This window comes from Primulina huaijiensis, chromosome 1, assembly GCF_012295235.1.
Source record: "Primulina huaijiensis isolate GDHJ02 chromosome 1, ASM1229523v2, whole genome shotgun sequence".
Classification (NCBI taxonomy): domain Eukaryota; kingdom Viridiplantae; phylum Streptophyta; class Magnoliopsida; order Lamiales; family Gesneriaceae; genus Primulina; species Primulina huaijiensis.
Genome location: NC_133306.1, coordinates 1,982,711 through 1,999,262, shown reverse-complemented (window position 1 = coordinate 1,999,262; position 16,552 = coordinate 1,982,711). Strand labels below are relative to the sequence as shown.

Below are 16,552 nucleotides of genomic sequence, written 5' to 3'. Positions count from 1 at the left end.
ACGGGTCGATCTGTTTGTCTGACAACTATGTGTGTAAAAAATACGGTTGATGTTATATTTCAAATTATATTGCATTTTATAAATGTTCACAAAAATATCATAGAAGATTTATGTCCGATGCTATTACTTATGAAAATTCTAAGTTGATTTGATATTGAATAAATTAAATTTGGGATATATATGTACGCTTAGAAAAGGTGAACTGAAATAAATTATAATACGAAAATTATAAAGTCGTAATTAAATTGAGATATTTATATGTATATAATATAATTAACCATTGGTTCAATTTTAAAACTTTTACGGGCTTCTTTTCTCGTACCCACAAAAACCATACCCCACCGTTGTCTGACTTACTGCAATGTCCTCTGCCTATTCCCATGCAAACATTCTCCAATATTTCCATACAAAAAATACACACCATCGCTTCTGCCTCTTTTCCTACCTGGCTAGACCACCGCTCCTCATCTTCCTATGGAGGAGCGGGAAGTCCCACCGGCCAACGACCGTGGAACCTACGTCGTTCAGATCCCCCGCAATCAAGTCTACCGCATCCCGCCACCGGAAAACGCCCATATCGTGGAGCAGCATACCCGAAATTTCCCTCAGAAAACCAACAAATGCGGCTTTTCTCGCCTCTTCTGCTGGCTTCTTCTCATTTTCATCCTCCTCGGAATCGTGGCCGGGATGGCCCTTCTAGCTCTCCGTGCCACCATGTACAACCCCAAGTCGCCGGAATTTGAGGTCGTGCAATTCCTTTCCAAGAATTTGGAACAACCTCCCCTTAATAAGAACAACACCACCAACACCAACACCCACACCCACACCCACACCCACACACACACGCCGGAATATGACATCACGCTGCACGCAACAAACCCTAATGAGAAGATGTCTGTTTCCTTCCTTGGAACTGGAGAATCTTCCCTGGTTTTCAAGAACAAGAAAATAGGGCACGGAGGTGCTCCATCATCAGCCACAGAAGAAGAACCCAACATCCCAATCCGTAGTATTCCGGTTACGCTGTACGGGTCCTGGGAGCCATTAACAGAAGCAATCAAGAAAAGCTTGGCCGATTCGAATGAGACAAAATCCATGCAGCTAAAGATCGAGACCTCGATTGAGTTTAACAACTGGGCCAGGAATGAGCTTAAAGATATCGTAATCACATGTGATTTTAAGGTGAAAGGTTCTTTGTCGAAGACACCCAAGGTTTCGTCACAAGAATGTCGAACCGAACTCTAGCCAGCTTCGGCCCCATCGAGGTACATTCTATGCTACACGTACACCATGATTAAGTAAATATTCGTGTGTATTTATGTACGTATAGGTTTCTTCTTCACACGATACATTGGCGAGGTTCATGAAGTGTATGTGTATGCTGGGATCGATATCTACTGATGGCCACAGAGCTACAGGGTGATTCTTGGTAAAATATTGGTGATTTAAGTAACATTTTATGTATCTTGATCAGATCATGATATTCAAAGCTTAGCTTCCGGAAAATGCGGGGAAAATGGAAGATATAGGAATAATTATATGGGGATTTTTATTGGTTTATTATTACCGGTTTGATGTTTTTTTAGATATATATACATCATGCATGCATGCTGGTTAGTTTCAAATTAATCATGAATATATTCTAAATAAATAAAAAAAGTACAATAGTTTATAGCCAACATAATTTTAAAAAAAAAATAATTCGAAATTACATATAATCAAGGGAGGAATAAATTAACGAAATATTGCTTTGAGACGAGAATAACAATCTTTGGGGGCGAGCTTAAAAATTATATCTCCTCGATATGTATTTTATTTATATATTCCTAATAATCAAGGAGAGGTTGAGTAAATAATTTTGATATGAACGGTAAAATCTATTTTTTATTTACCTAAAATACCTTCATTGATTTTTAAAATTTATCACTTATTTTTAAAAAGTAAAGATTGATAAATTTTTTTAATATTACCTATTATTTATTTGTAGGTCTCTTATGAGACTGTGTTATCGATGTATTTTCGTGAGATTGGTCAATCCGATTTATATTTAAAATGAAAAATAATATTTTAGCATAAAATATAATATTTTTTCATGAATCGGGTCAGGTTAGATACTCGTCTCATAAAACTAATCGTGATTTTGTGAGACGGATTTTCGTCCCTACTCAACTCATGAAAAAATATTATTTTTTATGTCAAAAGTATTATTATCAATGATAATTATGGACCAGGTTAAGTCTTCTCGTTATTATAAACTCGTGAGACAGTCTCACAAGAAACTTACTCTTGTTTAAAATATATAAATTGATGTCGTACTACTATTTTTATTGTGTGATAAAAATACAGGTTAAGAATTTAAAAAATTAAAACATCAGCATAATAAACATATTTTTTAACACAAAAAAATCTATGAGTTTATTTCACATGTCATTTATGAGACAAATCTCCTATCTAATCTTAAAAATATATTATTTTATGTGATAAATATTATTTTTGACTCTAAATATGAACTGTGTCGATCTGTCCGATATATATAAAATCGTGAGACCGTAAGAGACATACTATTTTTTAAATCGAAAATGTTTCGTGTCCTTGTTTGTTGATTGTTATCCTGTAATCCAACAAACCGATATTATTTAACAGCCTTTCTCTTCAATTAAATATCCTTTTTTTTCTAATCATAAACTATAAAAATTCATTGAGAAATCCAAATTTAAAACAACCAAAATTAGTAAAAATAGAAATATAAATGTTGAAAATATTTTCGATTGAGTGAAGCAACTGAGTCTCCCTATAAACGTGGCGACGAAAGTATTTACCATTCTCAGGCCCTCCCTCTCCTACTACCATGCTTTGGTTTCATTTTCTCCTCTCCTGTTTTTTTGGTTAATAGTTTTCTCTTTCAACTTATCATACAGTTTTCTTCAGCATTTTTCCTGGCGCACACAATTTGTAATTATACTTTGTACACAAAAAATTATTAGTTCTTTCTGAAATATTTTTACATGTATCTGGATTCTGGTTTGCGTAATCTTGTGCATGGTTCTTCTCTGAATGTGTTATATTGAATTCTTTATGAAATCACACGAGGGGAGGCTGTAATTTTACTAGTTCCAGCTTAGAAGAAACAGAGGTGGGCATTTAAGAACATTATAAAGGATGTTTGTTGTTATGGAGGGATAGTTTTATTTGTTGGGGTTGCAGGAAAAAAAAATTAATGGCTGGTGGAACTAGCTCATCATCTTGTCAAGCTAAATTAGAAAATGGGTTTTGCAAAGAAAATCAAAAGATGCCAAATTTTGAAAAGAAAATCCAAGAAAATCACGATGAAGGCGGCCAAGCTATAGTAGCACTGCCACCGGTAATGAGGCACTGCATCAGCCATGAAACTTTGGCCAATACCTTCTCGTTGGTGAGTAAGTAGTTGATTTTGAAGGTAAATTTTTGTTTTGAAATGTGGGATATCTCTGTAATATGGATTGATGTCGAAGAACATTGATTTGGGATCTGATGGAATTGGCTTCTCGTTAGATTGCTTCTCAATCATTTGGTTTCTGTGGTGGATCAAATCCCATTACTCGATGCCACCAAAGCAATATTTTTTAGTGGAGCATTGCTGTAAGATCAGTCTGTTAAAATCTATGCGTGATCTTAGTAGCATCTTTTGACTTCTACATGTGACAAGTTTTCGGTATATTTGGAGTCTAGCTTAGATTATACCCTATCTGAGATAAGGCTTTCTTAATTTGTTAGAAGATTGTGTATTCTGATGCATTTTTCTCCTGCGTCACGAAATGGACTGAAGTTTAATTTATTTGAATGTATAGAAACACACGACTGAATTTGGTTTAAAGCCACCATCAGGAAAGGCTTCTCTACCTATGTTTCGGTCAGGAAGCTGCTCTGAGATAGGGCCAAAGACATTTATGGAGGATGAGTACATTTGTGTAGATAACCTACATGAACATCTTGGTACAGCTAATGGTTTTCCTTCACCTGGAGCATTCTATGGGGTGTGTAACTTACTTTTGAGCTTCTGTTAGTTCTTCTCGTTGGATGGAACGATAAATAATTCTTGAGGAAGAATCAAAATAATTTTTGAACAAGTTTTCAAAAGTTCCATTCATACTCTCATTTAATTATCTTTGGTTATCTTTCACAAGTTTTTAGGTGAAATCTTACTTGATTTAGAAGAACAGAGGAGTGATTGACTCTAATAATGTCTATGGAAAAAATTCTCAGAAACCACCTAATCAATGTCATATGATTAATTCAACAATTTTTACAGTGTGATTAATCTTCAGGTTTTTGATGGTCATGGTGGTGTTGGTGCTGCGTCTTTCGCTCGAAAGAACATTCTTAACTTCATCATCGAGGACTTACATTTCCCAGATGGGGTTGACAGAGCAATCCAGAATGCTTTTGTGAAAGCGGATAACGCATTGGCAGACGCCAGTAATATTGATCGCTCATCTGGGACCACCGCTCTGACTGCTATTATGTTAGGAAGGTAATGAATCGAGCTTGTGTTACTGAAATTATCCTCTAATTTGTTTGCAACTTTATATTATGACATTATATTTAGTCATTCAAATGAATTGTTCACAATATTGCGTTAATCCTTGCACCTACCTCCATTCTTTATTTGTTCTGTTACAATCAGGACCATGGTAATTGCTAATGCTGGGGATTCTCGAGCAGTTCTCGGGAAAAGAGGGAGAGCAATAGAATTGTCGAAAGATCACAAGCCCAACTGCACATCCGAAAAACTTAGAATAGAAAAGCTAGGGGGAGTTATCTATGATGGCTATCTCAACGGCCAACTATCGGTGGCACGAGCTTTGGGCGACTGGCATATGAAAGGTGCTAAAGGTACAAAATGCCCCTTAAGCTCAGAACCGGAGATAGAAGAAGTGAACTTAACCGAAGAAGATGAATTCCTGATAATAGGTTGTGACGGTCTATGGGACGTCATGAGTAGTCAATATGCTGTAACCGTAGTAAGGAAGGCGCTGATGATGCACAACGATCCTGGGAAGTGCTCCCAAGAACTTGTTCGGGAGGCACTCAATCGCAACACATGCGATAATCTTACCGTGGTTGTGGTCTGTTTCTCACCTGATCCTCCACCTCGTATCGAGATTCCGAAATCTCAGAAGAGGAGAAGCATATCAGCTGAGGGGCTTGATCTTCTGAAGGGTGTACTGAATGATGTTTGAAACAAATGGAGGCACCTCAGATAAAGAAATTTTGAAATGCTATGTATGATTTTATTTTTAAAAACTATTATTAGATTTACAGAGTGGTGCTATGCGATTGTTTAAATTTACAGCCAATAATGTATCCTTCCATTAGTCCTAGTCTTCCATCAGCTAATTCTTTTGCCAAATGATTGCATATGTATCATAATTTTTTTTTTTTGCATATGTATCATAAAAAAATTAGATTAGTAGGATAATATATATGATATTGAAATATGATGATAACTTTCCTAAAAATATATAATAATATCGAAAGAGTATAGTCTAAGTGTCGTCAATTTGTTCATACTAATAAGGCTCCAAGGTTGGAACTAGGGATGGCAATGGAACGGACGAGGGCGAATTTGTCATCTCCATTCTTGTCTACGAATTTTATCTCCCCGAACTCGAAATTGCGGAATCAAATCTCCATCTCTGTTTCAAAAATATTAATTAAGCAAGATGAAGACGGATACGAAGATTTCTCAAATTAACATCCCATAGTTTATTTGTTCATCAAGGAAGGTTGATTTAATCCAAGCCAATATGATCTTTTCTTCAAATGTCTGTAAGTTTGTAATTATGCTGGATTTAAAATCCTAGTGAAGTTATACAAATGCCTGAAGTTGTATCAAACTAGATTCAGATAGCTTTGTTGGTTATAGAAATTGTACTGATGTTCTGCGCAGTAACATTCAGGGTGTACATTCTTGGCGATGCAACTCTTGTTTAGATCGACTGTATAGGATTTTTCTGTGTTCGTGAAATCTTGTATACCCTGGGACCTGGCTTGATTGTCACGGAAAGGCTGAGAATTATGGGTGCTTATCTTCTTGGGTTGTGCCGGTTACACTTACTCGAGCCTTTGAATCCAGCTAAATCCTGAAGTGGAATACTATAGTTGCCTAGTCATTTGCAAATTCTTGTTTTAAAATAATTCGTTTTTGAAATCTAAATATCTCCCCGATCCGAGTCACTTATTACCGCTTACCGCTGAAGCCGTGCATTGGACGAATCCTTGATTTCAGACTCTTATGGCTCTGCAAATGATTGGTTTGATTTTTTGGAGGTTTCGGCTTTTTGCCAAAAATTATTCAAGTGTTTATGGATTGTTATCAGGCTTCCTTGTAGAGGTACTCGTTAGAGGTTAAATGAATGAGTATCTTTAATCATTTTGTGTGTGTGTGTGTGTGTGTGTGTGTCTATATATATACTGCTACTTTTAGTCAAATTGCCACCGAGAAATTACCTACAGAGTGACTCAAAGTTGTGTTGAAAAAGTGTTGTAGCGACGGACTGGGAAAGCTTCAAGTGTTGTCATTGCCGGGAAAGGGAACATAATGGATGAAAGGAAAATGGCAACCGAATCTTAGGGCACCCGGACAGAATAGAACAATACGAGATTGCAAACCTCGAGTTAGTTCATACGAAATAAATATAGTAGCACACGTGAATGAACAAACATCTCAAATACCAACTTACAGAAGTCCAATCATAAAATGAATAACACTATACTATTATCAACACACGGAAAAATATCCGAGGAAAAAAGAAACCAAGTGATAATAACATAAAAGGAAAAATCACCACAAATGGAAGAAGCAATCTGCCTCTTCTGGAACAGTAACCCCAAGAAACAAGCTCCAGAGAAAAAAAGAAAAAAGAAAAAAAAAAGTGCCCAAGAAAAAAGCATGACAAAATTGCAACACTAAAATGCTTTCCAACTATCTGAATCTTTCTTCGGAGTTTGACCCTCAAGAGATGTCCTAAAAGGCTCATTAGACCCAAATGGATCCGCAGCATCATCAAACGAAGGGAAACCATGACCATGATCAGAATCCCGAGAACTCGGCATAGAATCAAATCTAGTAAACGTGTCTTGTGGAGGAAATGAGCCAAAGTTATAATCAGAATCTCCCGTGCTCCGGAAAGAATCAAATCTTGAAAAGGAGGATTCTTGGGGTGGAAAGTATCCTTGATCAAAGTCAGAATCTCTAGTGCTTCGCATTGAATCAAATCTCGTCAAAGACTCACGAGAACCAAAAGGACCACTGTCACTCATGTTGAACGAATCGAATCTTGAGAAACTGTTGAATGAATATGGCTCTTCAGAACCTTCGTTGAACCCTTTAGGAGAATTGTTAAAACTGTACATTGGTGTGCTCGGAACTGAATCCGCAAATAGACTATTCCTGGAAAACATGTTATCCCCGAGTGGAGAGCTTGTAGAATTATAGAGTGGTGTGCTCGGAACTGAATCGAAAAATGGACCCTGCTTTGGAGTGGCCATGCCCGTAGACTCAGTTCTAATTGGATTTAATATGCTAGCAGAGTTATAAAGCGGAGTGCTAGGAACAGAATCGAAAAATGGACCCTGCGTTGGAGTTGAGTCAATGGTTCTAGATCCAGTTCTTATTGGGTTTAATGCCCAGTCATCTGGACCAAATAACGAACTTTCGCTACGTCTCTCAATGTCAGAATCCTGGATTGGAACAGTACGGAGACAAAGTTCAGGCAGCAGCAACATTCGAATAGGGAACTATCACAGAAAGACCAACGGGAAATCAAAGTACTTTTCAATTAAATAAATACCTTAGGAGTGCCAGGGTTGAAATCCCATGCTGCAACAGTATCATAATGGGAATCAAAAGAACCCCAACCTGGCTCATCAAAACCTCTCTCCCCAGAAAGTACAGATTCAGCTCTACCATATCCACTGCAATTACAGACCAAATGACCGCAATTGTTTTAGCAGATCAAAACAACTATGAATAGGATACTAGGAGTTCAGCTCTAGATGGTTACTCAAAGTATTCAAGTAGAAATGCGTAAAAAGTTAAGATATCTGTGTAAAACAAGGAAAAAGAACATTATTAGTTACCCCGGGGTGTCAAATCCATGTGGTGAACCATTTATATTGACATCCTTCATCAGTTTCAGTTCCGGTAATTTCTTTGATGGGCTATCAAATGCACTTCCTGCTGGACTGTCTGGTGGACTTCTTACTGTTTGCTCCAAGTTTTGATTGTTTGGCCTCTCATTCTGAGGTAATCTCTCCCCAGAACCAGGCAGGTCTGATTTTTTATCATCTTTACTTGGTGACTTTGTAAAACCGCTGTTATACAACGGAGTAACTTTCTCTCTAACCAATGCAGATTTTGGTTTGGGAGGTGCAATCACATTTTCCACATCATGCGTAAGCTCTTTGACATATTGGAATCCTGTATCAGAAAAAGAAGTTTATGTGAAAAACTATAAAATGCCAAACTGTCACATATATGTTTAACGCGTAAAAAAGATCAGTATAGTGGACTACAAGAGTACCTTCATCTTCAAACTTATCCCAAACTTCATCCCAGTCAGCAGCTGTTCCTTCGATGCCAGGTTGCCAACCTGTAAAAGAAATTCAACCGAGACAAGCAATAAATCAGAATCCACTGATAGCAGAATCCATTGATAGCATCGCTCACAAGCAAGATATATATCATTTCAATAGAATATACTGCCTTTTGACTCCTGAATATTTTAATTTAGGATATCATCGATAACAAGATATACAGGAACACTATAAAGGCTAATACATCAATTTTTTAGCAACTAAGATAGATGAGACATGACAAATGGCACCCCTAATATTTCAATCATAACTGCTGGTGGAGAAAATTGGATAGCATCCAAGCCTGCTCTTAACAAGACATACCAAATGGGAGCTCAACGAGTGAGGTTGGTTTTGCACGTAACCCATAAGTTTTGCACCGTTCATTCAAGGCTTTTACCAGTTCCTCGAGAACTGACTGGAGTTGATTTGCTTGTTCCTGTACCCACCAATTTCTGACTCAGAAAATTCGTTGTCTTCTCGATGAAACTAACAGAAGGTACAACATACCTGAATACCATCAGCATTATCTTGTTCCAATTTGATAATTGTTCGGTATAGTTCCATTTTTTTATCCTACAAACAGAGTCATCAAACTGACACCATTTAACATTCCGAAAGCATGGAAAGCTTAAAGACAACATAAAGGAACAAAAATACCTGAATATCGCGAAATGTAGCTTCTTCAATGGTTAATTTAGATGCCACATCACCAACCTGCTTGTACTTCTCTTCATATTTTCTTGCTAATGAGTCAGCCTAGATGAAGGTTCAATTAAATGAGTCCAACAAATATCAGTTATCACTGAAAAAGCACCTCATCTTTAAATGCAATACCTCTTTTTTGTCAGCTACAACTTTCTCGGTGATCTCATTCAAACGATTATCGCATCGGCTTTTGTATAGTATCTAGCAGAAAATGGTAGTATTAAAAAAGGCCGCATATGATGCATTCAGTTGAAAATTTTCATTTCCCCAATGCATACTTCTTCAGAGATGAAAGTCACATCCTAGTAAAGAAATTTTGGCTTGAAAACTTGATTAAAATAATATGGTACATATTATTTTTGGAACTCAAAATAAAACAGGTAGAATGAACTAGTAAATCTGGCCACGATCATAAGAAGATTCAATAGTGGCTGCTTGCATCAGATTGTGCCAACATTATCGTTGTGCAACTGGCATTAAGAAAACTCACAAGTTCTTGCATCTTGGTTTGATAAAACTGAATTTTCTGTTTAGCTTCTAAAATATCCTTTTCCAAATCTGCCACCTGCGATCAAAACGATGAAAGAAACTGAATAAACGAAGGTCATGGGGACGTGAAGGGAATATTTTATTTTCATTTTCTTTTCTTTCCAACTAGTATAGCCATAAGCCAAAACTGTAGGGATACATAATCCTCCTGGAAGAATACAAACTCTCATTAAACCACATCTAAACAACACCTTTTGCATATTTTATCATCAGTTTAACTATAGACATTTAACTTAAATTAAATTAATGGAATACACAAAGAAGAATAAACAACAAATGCAACTCAACATCCATAATAATGTACAAAACCTATCGACACAAACACTGGAGGAAGCAGGCCCAGAACAGGGTATACAAGGTCGTTATCCAAATTGCACTATATAGTTTTTCAACATGACCTGGCTATATTCCTAAGCCAGCATCTTACTTCTCCAGTACAAAGAGTAAGAAAACCTTAGCATCGGCATCAAAATGAATTTTTCCTATCATTTGAGTCTGGCTGGTACCTTAATGCTTTACAAGAATAAAGCCAAGACAAAAGCACAAATCATAGATGAAGCTATACTCCTCCAAAACTTAACCTTGAAAATCTTGATCATCCTCAACATTGGCATCCAATAATAATGATCAATGGAAAATCAACATGTAAGCGAATGGAAAGTAAAACCATATCACGGTTTCTGAAAATAGATAATGAATTATGTTTGCATTACTCTCATGAGAATCAGCCAAACTGGGTAACCTAAGAAATGTACAAGCTCGAAATCTAAAACAACAGTAAGAAGTTCAAAATCAAGGATAAGATCATAAAATAAAACTTCAGCCTGTGAACCTATTCATGTCTCTCAGGTTGTAGATCACTTGGGTCTGATGGGACACATAAACACAACTAGTGGAAAAAATTAATTAATGCCTTGGATAGGAACTAAATGGGTTACATAATCTAATTCATAACTCAAGAACTAGCACCAAAGCATCCTACACTCTAGCATTACAAGAACATTAAGGTGGTGATAGATGTGAAAGATTCAAATTTCAAACCTAAATTCATGGAACAATGCGTAGAAAGAACAATAGAGATATACTACAAAATATCATCCTTATGATGGAATAGTCTAACGCTTCACGCCAAACATGTCACGTTTGAGTTGATTTTTTAAGGACACCGGTTTGATTCCTCTGATTTTCTTGGTTAACTTCGAAAAGTGAATTCCATTTATCAAATAGCTACATTATTCGCAATTGTGATATCAGAACTTGAAAAAGGCTCTGCGATGAAATCCCTAAGATCAGGTGAAGTATATTATTGCCGTCAATTCAAATAGAAACAACTTGCAATCCAAACTCAATGAGTGCCACGCAAGATGAAAATACATCACCAAGAGAAATAAGTACCATAAGTTAATCAAATCAATCTATGCAACTTTCCAATCTGAGGAAAGGAAAAGCAAGATGAGAACACACCACTATGACCACTGCAATATATTAGTAATATAGACTACTACACAAAGCATTTGCTTGATAAATTCAAAATTTCACTCTCTTTCAAAGCTAACTGGAGTATCCTTTCTCACAACGTTTTAAATGTACCAGTAAAGCATGCATTTTGACAGGTAGTAAAACACAAACATTCATAGATCATCAAAAGGTTCTCTAGAAATACACTCATCACACAATCGATAATTCCATATATAGATTGTAGGTACACCAAGAGTCCCAGAATCCTAAACTTGTAGAATTGAAAATCATGGTAAGAACTGTTACTCGGTAGCTAAAAAAGGAGGAGGGATAATGAAATGGCGAGGGAGAATGCAAGCATAGAATATCTGAAAAAAGTAAGAATCACCTGTTTTTCGGCATTCTTTGCCTCCTCAAACTTTTTATTCAGGGAATCCTGCTCCTCTGTGCTAAGTTGATCTACAAGTTGCTTCTCTAGAGCAGGAACTTTGGGCTTTTGCTGGACTGACGCCTCAGGCTGGGGAACAGGAACTGGACGAGGAGGCCTGCCTCCACCAACAGAAGAAATTGGCCTTGCATTCTTAGTCCCTAGGGGTTGTTGGAAGCCTGATTACAGATGACAGTATATGAGGGGCTGTGATTAAGATTCATATGCAAAAGCTACAGATTTGACATGTAAAACATAAACCAGTAGCAGGTCTCCAAGATGTATTGCCATATGACGCAGCAGGTTGGCTGGAGGCAGACGTCTCTTCAAACATAATATTGTTGGGAAGCGCCGCAGGAATAGGACGCCCTTCCCTATACCGTTCCATCAAATAGAGAGCAATGCAGAATTCCCTCAAAGAAAGCATGCTATCATTGTCTTGGTCAGACAAGTCCCAGACCTGCTTTAAGACCTCTATTAAAACAAATAAAACAACAAAAGTAAGATAAGGAAAACATGCATCAATTAACAAAACAGGAAGTTTCTTAAAAACCCAAGACTAAGTGAAGAATAGGGATGCATTAGCCTTGCTACCAGCAACACAATTTAAATCCTAGCTTTCTAAATTTGAAAAAAAAATATTCTTACATTGACACCAAAAAGAAGTAAATAACAGATTGAAAGGATAGGACGAACATATGGTAAATTTAAAAAATCATATTATTTGCAATATTTGTCTCTGGATTCTTCTCCTTTTTCAAATAAACGGGCTCACGAGTAAAATGATTATGAACCTAATTCACATTTATTTGGATCTTAGGCAATAAAAATCATGATATTTGGAGAACAAATAGAGAAGTCAATTCATCTAGTTATAAGCCCATTATTACTGTTACTGGTTTCACAATCTTGAACATCCAATTTGTCTACAATGTTAAACTGTACTAGATGTACATAACCATATTTTGAAGCTTTCGGCATCTTCTACTCAGTGAATTAATTGCAATAAAACTTGAACAATTAGGTTGTAGCTTCACTGGAAAAATTTAAGAGCATAACAAGCTCAAATTGAAAGATAACTTCCTAACAAAAAATTTATGCCACCAAATTACAGGCTAATTCTACTCATTACACTTTTGTCACCTTGCCCTGAATCTCAGATGGTTTTTCAAATGTTAAATATTTCATTAAATTAGGCACCGAAAGAGTTCTTGTTCTTCCAGATAACAGACTAATATATTAACATACTTCGGCGTATCATCTGATGAGCGAGGAAAAGATAACAAATTTTCAGGAAAATCATTCCTGAGTGAGAAAAGATTTATTTATCCAAACATAAATCAAAGTATAAACGAAATTTGTATCGAAAAGCAGATATTATCCCCGTTCAACATCGACAGTTAACTTCACATTATGAAGAAACAATTACATGAGAAAGGCATAAACCAGTCCAAAATCTAAACCAGAAAAAAGATTTAATCAAAATCTTAGGACTTAGATCAAGTAAAGCTTACCTCGTGGTAGCCTCCAACTCAAGAATAAGTTGCGTGCCTGTTCACCGGTAATTTTCCCATCTCTGTCGGTGTCGACCTGCACAAATACCTTGCTGTACTTCTGAACATCAGATGGAGTAATTTTAGGCCATGGGGGCTGAGTTTGAACAGAAGTAAGATTTCCAGATGGAATAGGAGATACAGGGGGTTTTTTAGCTGAAATTTGTTGATTTGCTTTCCCTGTGGACTGAAATTGTTGAGCTTGAATAGCTGGAGGCTGAGAAACAACAGTTGGCTGAGTAGGTAGAGTTCCAGCTGACGAGCCAGGCATGATGCCAGCAGAATATGAAATTGCTGAGGAGTTCTGCTTTGTTTCAGAAGGTGCCACTGAGAACACATCCCCAAAAACTGAGTCCCCAGAAGATCCATTTCCAGAAGCTTTAGGTGGTTTTGAGTCTTCCTTTCCAACCTGGGAGCCCAAGAAAACAGTATCATTTGGCTTGGCTGAAGAAGATTGAACCAACCCAGTCATTTCTGATGGTTTTGATTGTGCAGTAGATGAGAACGTAGGTCCAAATCCACCCTCTGTTGTGGAAGAACTTAGGCTTCTGTTAGAGACTTGAGAGGAAATTCCAGCAGAGTAAGCATTAGGACTGCCAGCAAATGAATCAGAGGAGCTAGGGCGGTGAGGAACAGGAATAGAACCTGCCCCAGTCAATCCTTGGCTTGAAATACCTGGTTGTGACTGGAAGCCATAACTAGGAGCAGGCGGGTGAGGTGGTCTAACAAATTGGCTTTGCTGAGATTGAAATCCATGAGGACCACTTACACCGACACCTTGACTAGAGATTGGAGCGGCACTCAACTGCATAGGAGATGCACCAGTTGTCAAATTCAACTGGGGACTAGGTGTAACTGCAAGATTTATCTCCGGAGCAGGGATTTTAGCTGAAGCTGGACCATATAAAGCAGCTTTCACAATATCTGGAGTTAAATCTCTTTTAGTTTGTGCCACCGTAACAAGTTTCAAAGCATTATAAAATTCCGAGCGACCTAGGAAACCAGTTCTGTTTTGATCAGAATACGTCCATATCTGCACAAAACCCACTGAAGTCATTTTCCAGGGCAAACTACAGAGAGTATATTCAAAAGGAAATCACCATACTCACGTATATACACTTTAAGCTGGCTCGTAACAATTTGAAATGCATGATTTCATCACGATTTGAATAAAAGAGTTAGCCCACATTGCACATAACAAGGCAAGGCCAACCAAACTTTTCTACGAGCCTCAGTTTTCAAACTTGAATTTAACATAGCTCTCACGGTGGATAGTTTAGTAGCCCATCTATCTCAAATGGTAAATACAATATAAAAAATCGTTGCTTAAAGTATAAAATAGGCTGATCAGTGGTTTCAGAAAATTTAGAAATAATGCAAAATAAGAACATAAATAACAAGGTACAAACTCTATCCTTCAACTCAAAACGAACCATCGATGAAAATTAAGATGGATATCGTGGTTAACAAAATTCAGATTGCAGTAAGTCAAAGTGGATTTAAAATCATAAAAGCAACAAGTAACGAGTAAACAGCCACATTAAGATCAAAATAAATGAGACGCCACACGACTGTGAGATTATTTTACAGAAATAACAAAAGGTAAATGAATGGATGGACCTGAGCGAGAACTCGTTGGGGTAGATTGGATGCCTTGAAGAAGGCAACAGCCTCATTTCCGCTAATCCGACCATCTCGATCCGTGTCCGCCATCTGAAAGTAAGCCTCGAAATTTTCCATAATTGCACGGCGGATCTGCGAATCTCAGTTTCTAGTTTCCTCCAAGCAGTAATTTCTGCAAGCGACTTCGCGAAATTGAGAGGAACTACAAGAACCCTAACATATAATTCGAATTAATTTCAAAAACGGATAGGAATCAATATATCAAAATTCGATACCACCTAGACTCCACCTTTTACACCGTCACATTCGAAGGAGCGCAGTGAATCGATTTGAACTCAAAGATTTTAGCAGCAAATCGGGTAATGAATTAGCAGATCGAGGAGGATTCAAACGCAAAGTGACTCGATTCGTGTTTTCGGATGCTGACGTCAGAGGCGGTTGGTTCTATGTTCGTGTTGGAAGCACAGCTCATCACCGTGCATCGGCTACGGGAGTCGGAAGGTTATTATGGATGTAATAATCATTTTTGGGTGATATTATTCTTTTCCGTAATAGTAACAATAATATTTACATACTACGCACCATTATATAAATATTTTAAAAAAGATGATCTAATATATTTATATATTATTATTATTATTATTATTATTATATTTATATATAAGAGTGAGCAAGATTTTGGTTAAACCGAATTAACCGATGGAACCGAGCTAATTCGAAAATTTGGTTCGATTATTTCAAAAATTCGGTTTTTCAATTAAAAAATTCGGTTATATCGGTTAATTCGGTTCGGTTACAGTTTTGAAAATTTTGAAATCGGTTAACCGAATTAACCGATATAATAAATACTATTATTTAATAATTTTTTTTAAAATCAATTTTATATATATTTTAAATTTTAATTTTAAAATCAACCCTAATTCTAATTCTAATTCTAATCCACTCTTAATTTTAAAATCAATCCTATCAATTTATATATATATTTTTATGTTTTTAATCCATATATAATTGAAGTTAAATCACAATTTTTTTTAAAAAAAAACTAATCGGTGACTTAATCGATTTTAATTCGGTTCGATTTTCATCGGTTATGAAAATTATTTCGGTCAGTTCGGTTATGACTAAATATTTTTGTTCGGTTCGGTTCGGTTATTGCTAATTCGGTTCGGTAGGTAACCGAACCGATCGAATGCTCACCCCTATTTATATACCTCATAATATTTTGATCTATATTTGAATTTAAAAATAATATTTTTATCATAAAAAATAATATATTTTAAAAAATCAGATCAAGTAAGAGATCCCTCTTGTAATATTAAACAGTGAGAGAGTCTCATAATTTTTTTTAATAATTTAAAAAATAATACAACGTGGTATTGTTTGCGAAGATGATTCACATTGGTTGTCAAATACAAATACCAAAAAATTAATTATAAATTTTAGTTATCAAACTAATTACTATCTTTCGTATTTAGTAATATTTTTATTTTCAAATGTTAACAATGCTAATACTATTGACAAACTAGATTAACTATTTTAACACCATTTGTCATTCATGAGTTCTATTCTATTCAAGATTAATTGATTCTAAAATTGGATTGAACTGAAAATTTATGAA

General features: G+C 36.3%; 3 protein-coding genes across 5 annotated transcripts; 2 read left to right on the top strand and 1 right to left on the bottom strand.

Moving 5' to 3' along the window:
* Window positions 1–383: 383 nt before the first annotated feature.
* Window positions 384–1,245, top strand: LOC140975736 (NDR1/HIN1-like protein 13). The gene has a single exon (XM_073439629.1). It carries the CDS (start codon window positions 475–477, stop codon window positions 1,243–1,245), a length of 771 nt encoding a protein of 256 aa, XP_073295730.1. The 5' UTR covers window positions 384–474.
* LOC140975723 (probable protein phosphatase 2C 47) lies at window positions 1,143–5,388 on the top strand. 2 transcript variants are annotated; one of them, XM_073439617.1, is made up of 4 exons: window positions 1,143–1,265; window positions 3,828–4,013; window positions 4,305–4,510; window positions 4,664–5,388. In XM_073439617.1, exons 1-4 carry the CDS (start codon window positions 1,227–1,229, stop codon window positions 5,217–5,219), a joined length of 987 nt encoding a protein of 328 aa, XP_073295718.1. In that variant the 5' UTR covers window positions 1,143–1,226; the 3' UTR covers window positions 5,220–5,388. The 2 variants fall into 2 exon arrangements, with proteins under 2 accessions (XP_073295718.1, XP_073295710.1); XM_073439609.1 differs by lacking the exon at window positions 1,143–1,265 and adding an exon at window positions 2,850–3,412.
* Window positions 5,389–6,738: 1,350 nt separating this feature from the next.
* Window positions 6,739–15,461, bottom strand: LOC140975687 (uncharacterized). 2 transcript variants are annotated; one of them, XM_073439544.1, is made up of 14 exons: window positions 15,224–15,461; window positions 14,932–15,147; window positions 13,273–14,344; window positions 12,020–12,232; window positions 11,720–11,937; window positions 9,815–9,889; window positions 9,454–9,525; window positions 9,277–9,375; window positions 9,127–9,192; window positions 8,941–9,055; window positions 8,565–8,633; window positions 8,122–8,461; window positions 7,833–7,956; window positions 6,739–7,722 (listed from the first exon to the last, which is right to left on the bottom strand). In XM_073439544.1, the coding sequence occupies exons 2-14, from the start codon at window positions 15,049–15,051 to the stop codon at window positions 6,949–6,951; spliced, it is 3,357 nt and encodes a 1,118-aa protein (XP_073295645.1). In that variant the 5' UTR covers window positions 15,052–15,147; window positions 15,224–15,461; the 3' UTR covers window positions 6,739–6,948. The 2 variants fall into 2 exon arrangements, with proteins under 2 accessions (XP_073295645.1, XP_073295653.1); XM_073439552.1 differs by having other exon boundaries at window positions 15,233–15,461.
* Window positions 15,462–16,552: the final 1,091 nt, after the last annotated feature.

Bases quoted from the DNA above. Each gene is read 5' to 3' on its own strand.
- LOC140975687 (XM_073439544.1), bottom strand. From the start codon at position 15,051: ATGGAAAATTTCGAGGCTTACTTTCAGATGGCGGACACGGATCGAGAT. The intron at 11,938-12,019 runs GTTTATGTTTTA...ATCTGTAATCAG, and splicing joins ATCTTGGAGACCTGCTACTG to GCTTCCAACAACCCCTAGGG. The intron at 9,193-9,276 runs GTATTTTTGTTC...CTCTGTTTGTAG, and splicing joins CTACATTTCGCGATATTCAG to GATAAAAAAATGGAACTATA.
- LOC140975723 (XM_073439609.1), top strand. From the start codon at position 3,218: ATGGCTGGTGGAACTAGCTCATCATCTTGTCAAGCTAAATTAGAAAAT. The intron at 3,413-3,827 runs GTGAGTAAGTAG...TTGAATGTATAG, and splicing joins TGGCCAATACCTTCTCGTTG to AAACACACGACTGAATTTGG. The intron at 4,511-4,663 runs GTAATGAATCGA...TGTTACAATCAG, and splicing joins ACTGCTATTATGTTAGGAAG to GACCATGGTAATTGCTAATG.
- LOC140975736 (XM_073439629.1), top strand. From the start codon at position 475: ATGGAGGAGCGGGAAGTCCCACCGGCCAACGACCGTGGAACCTACGTC.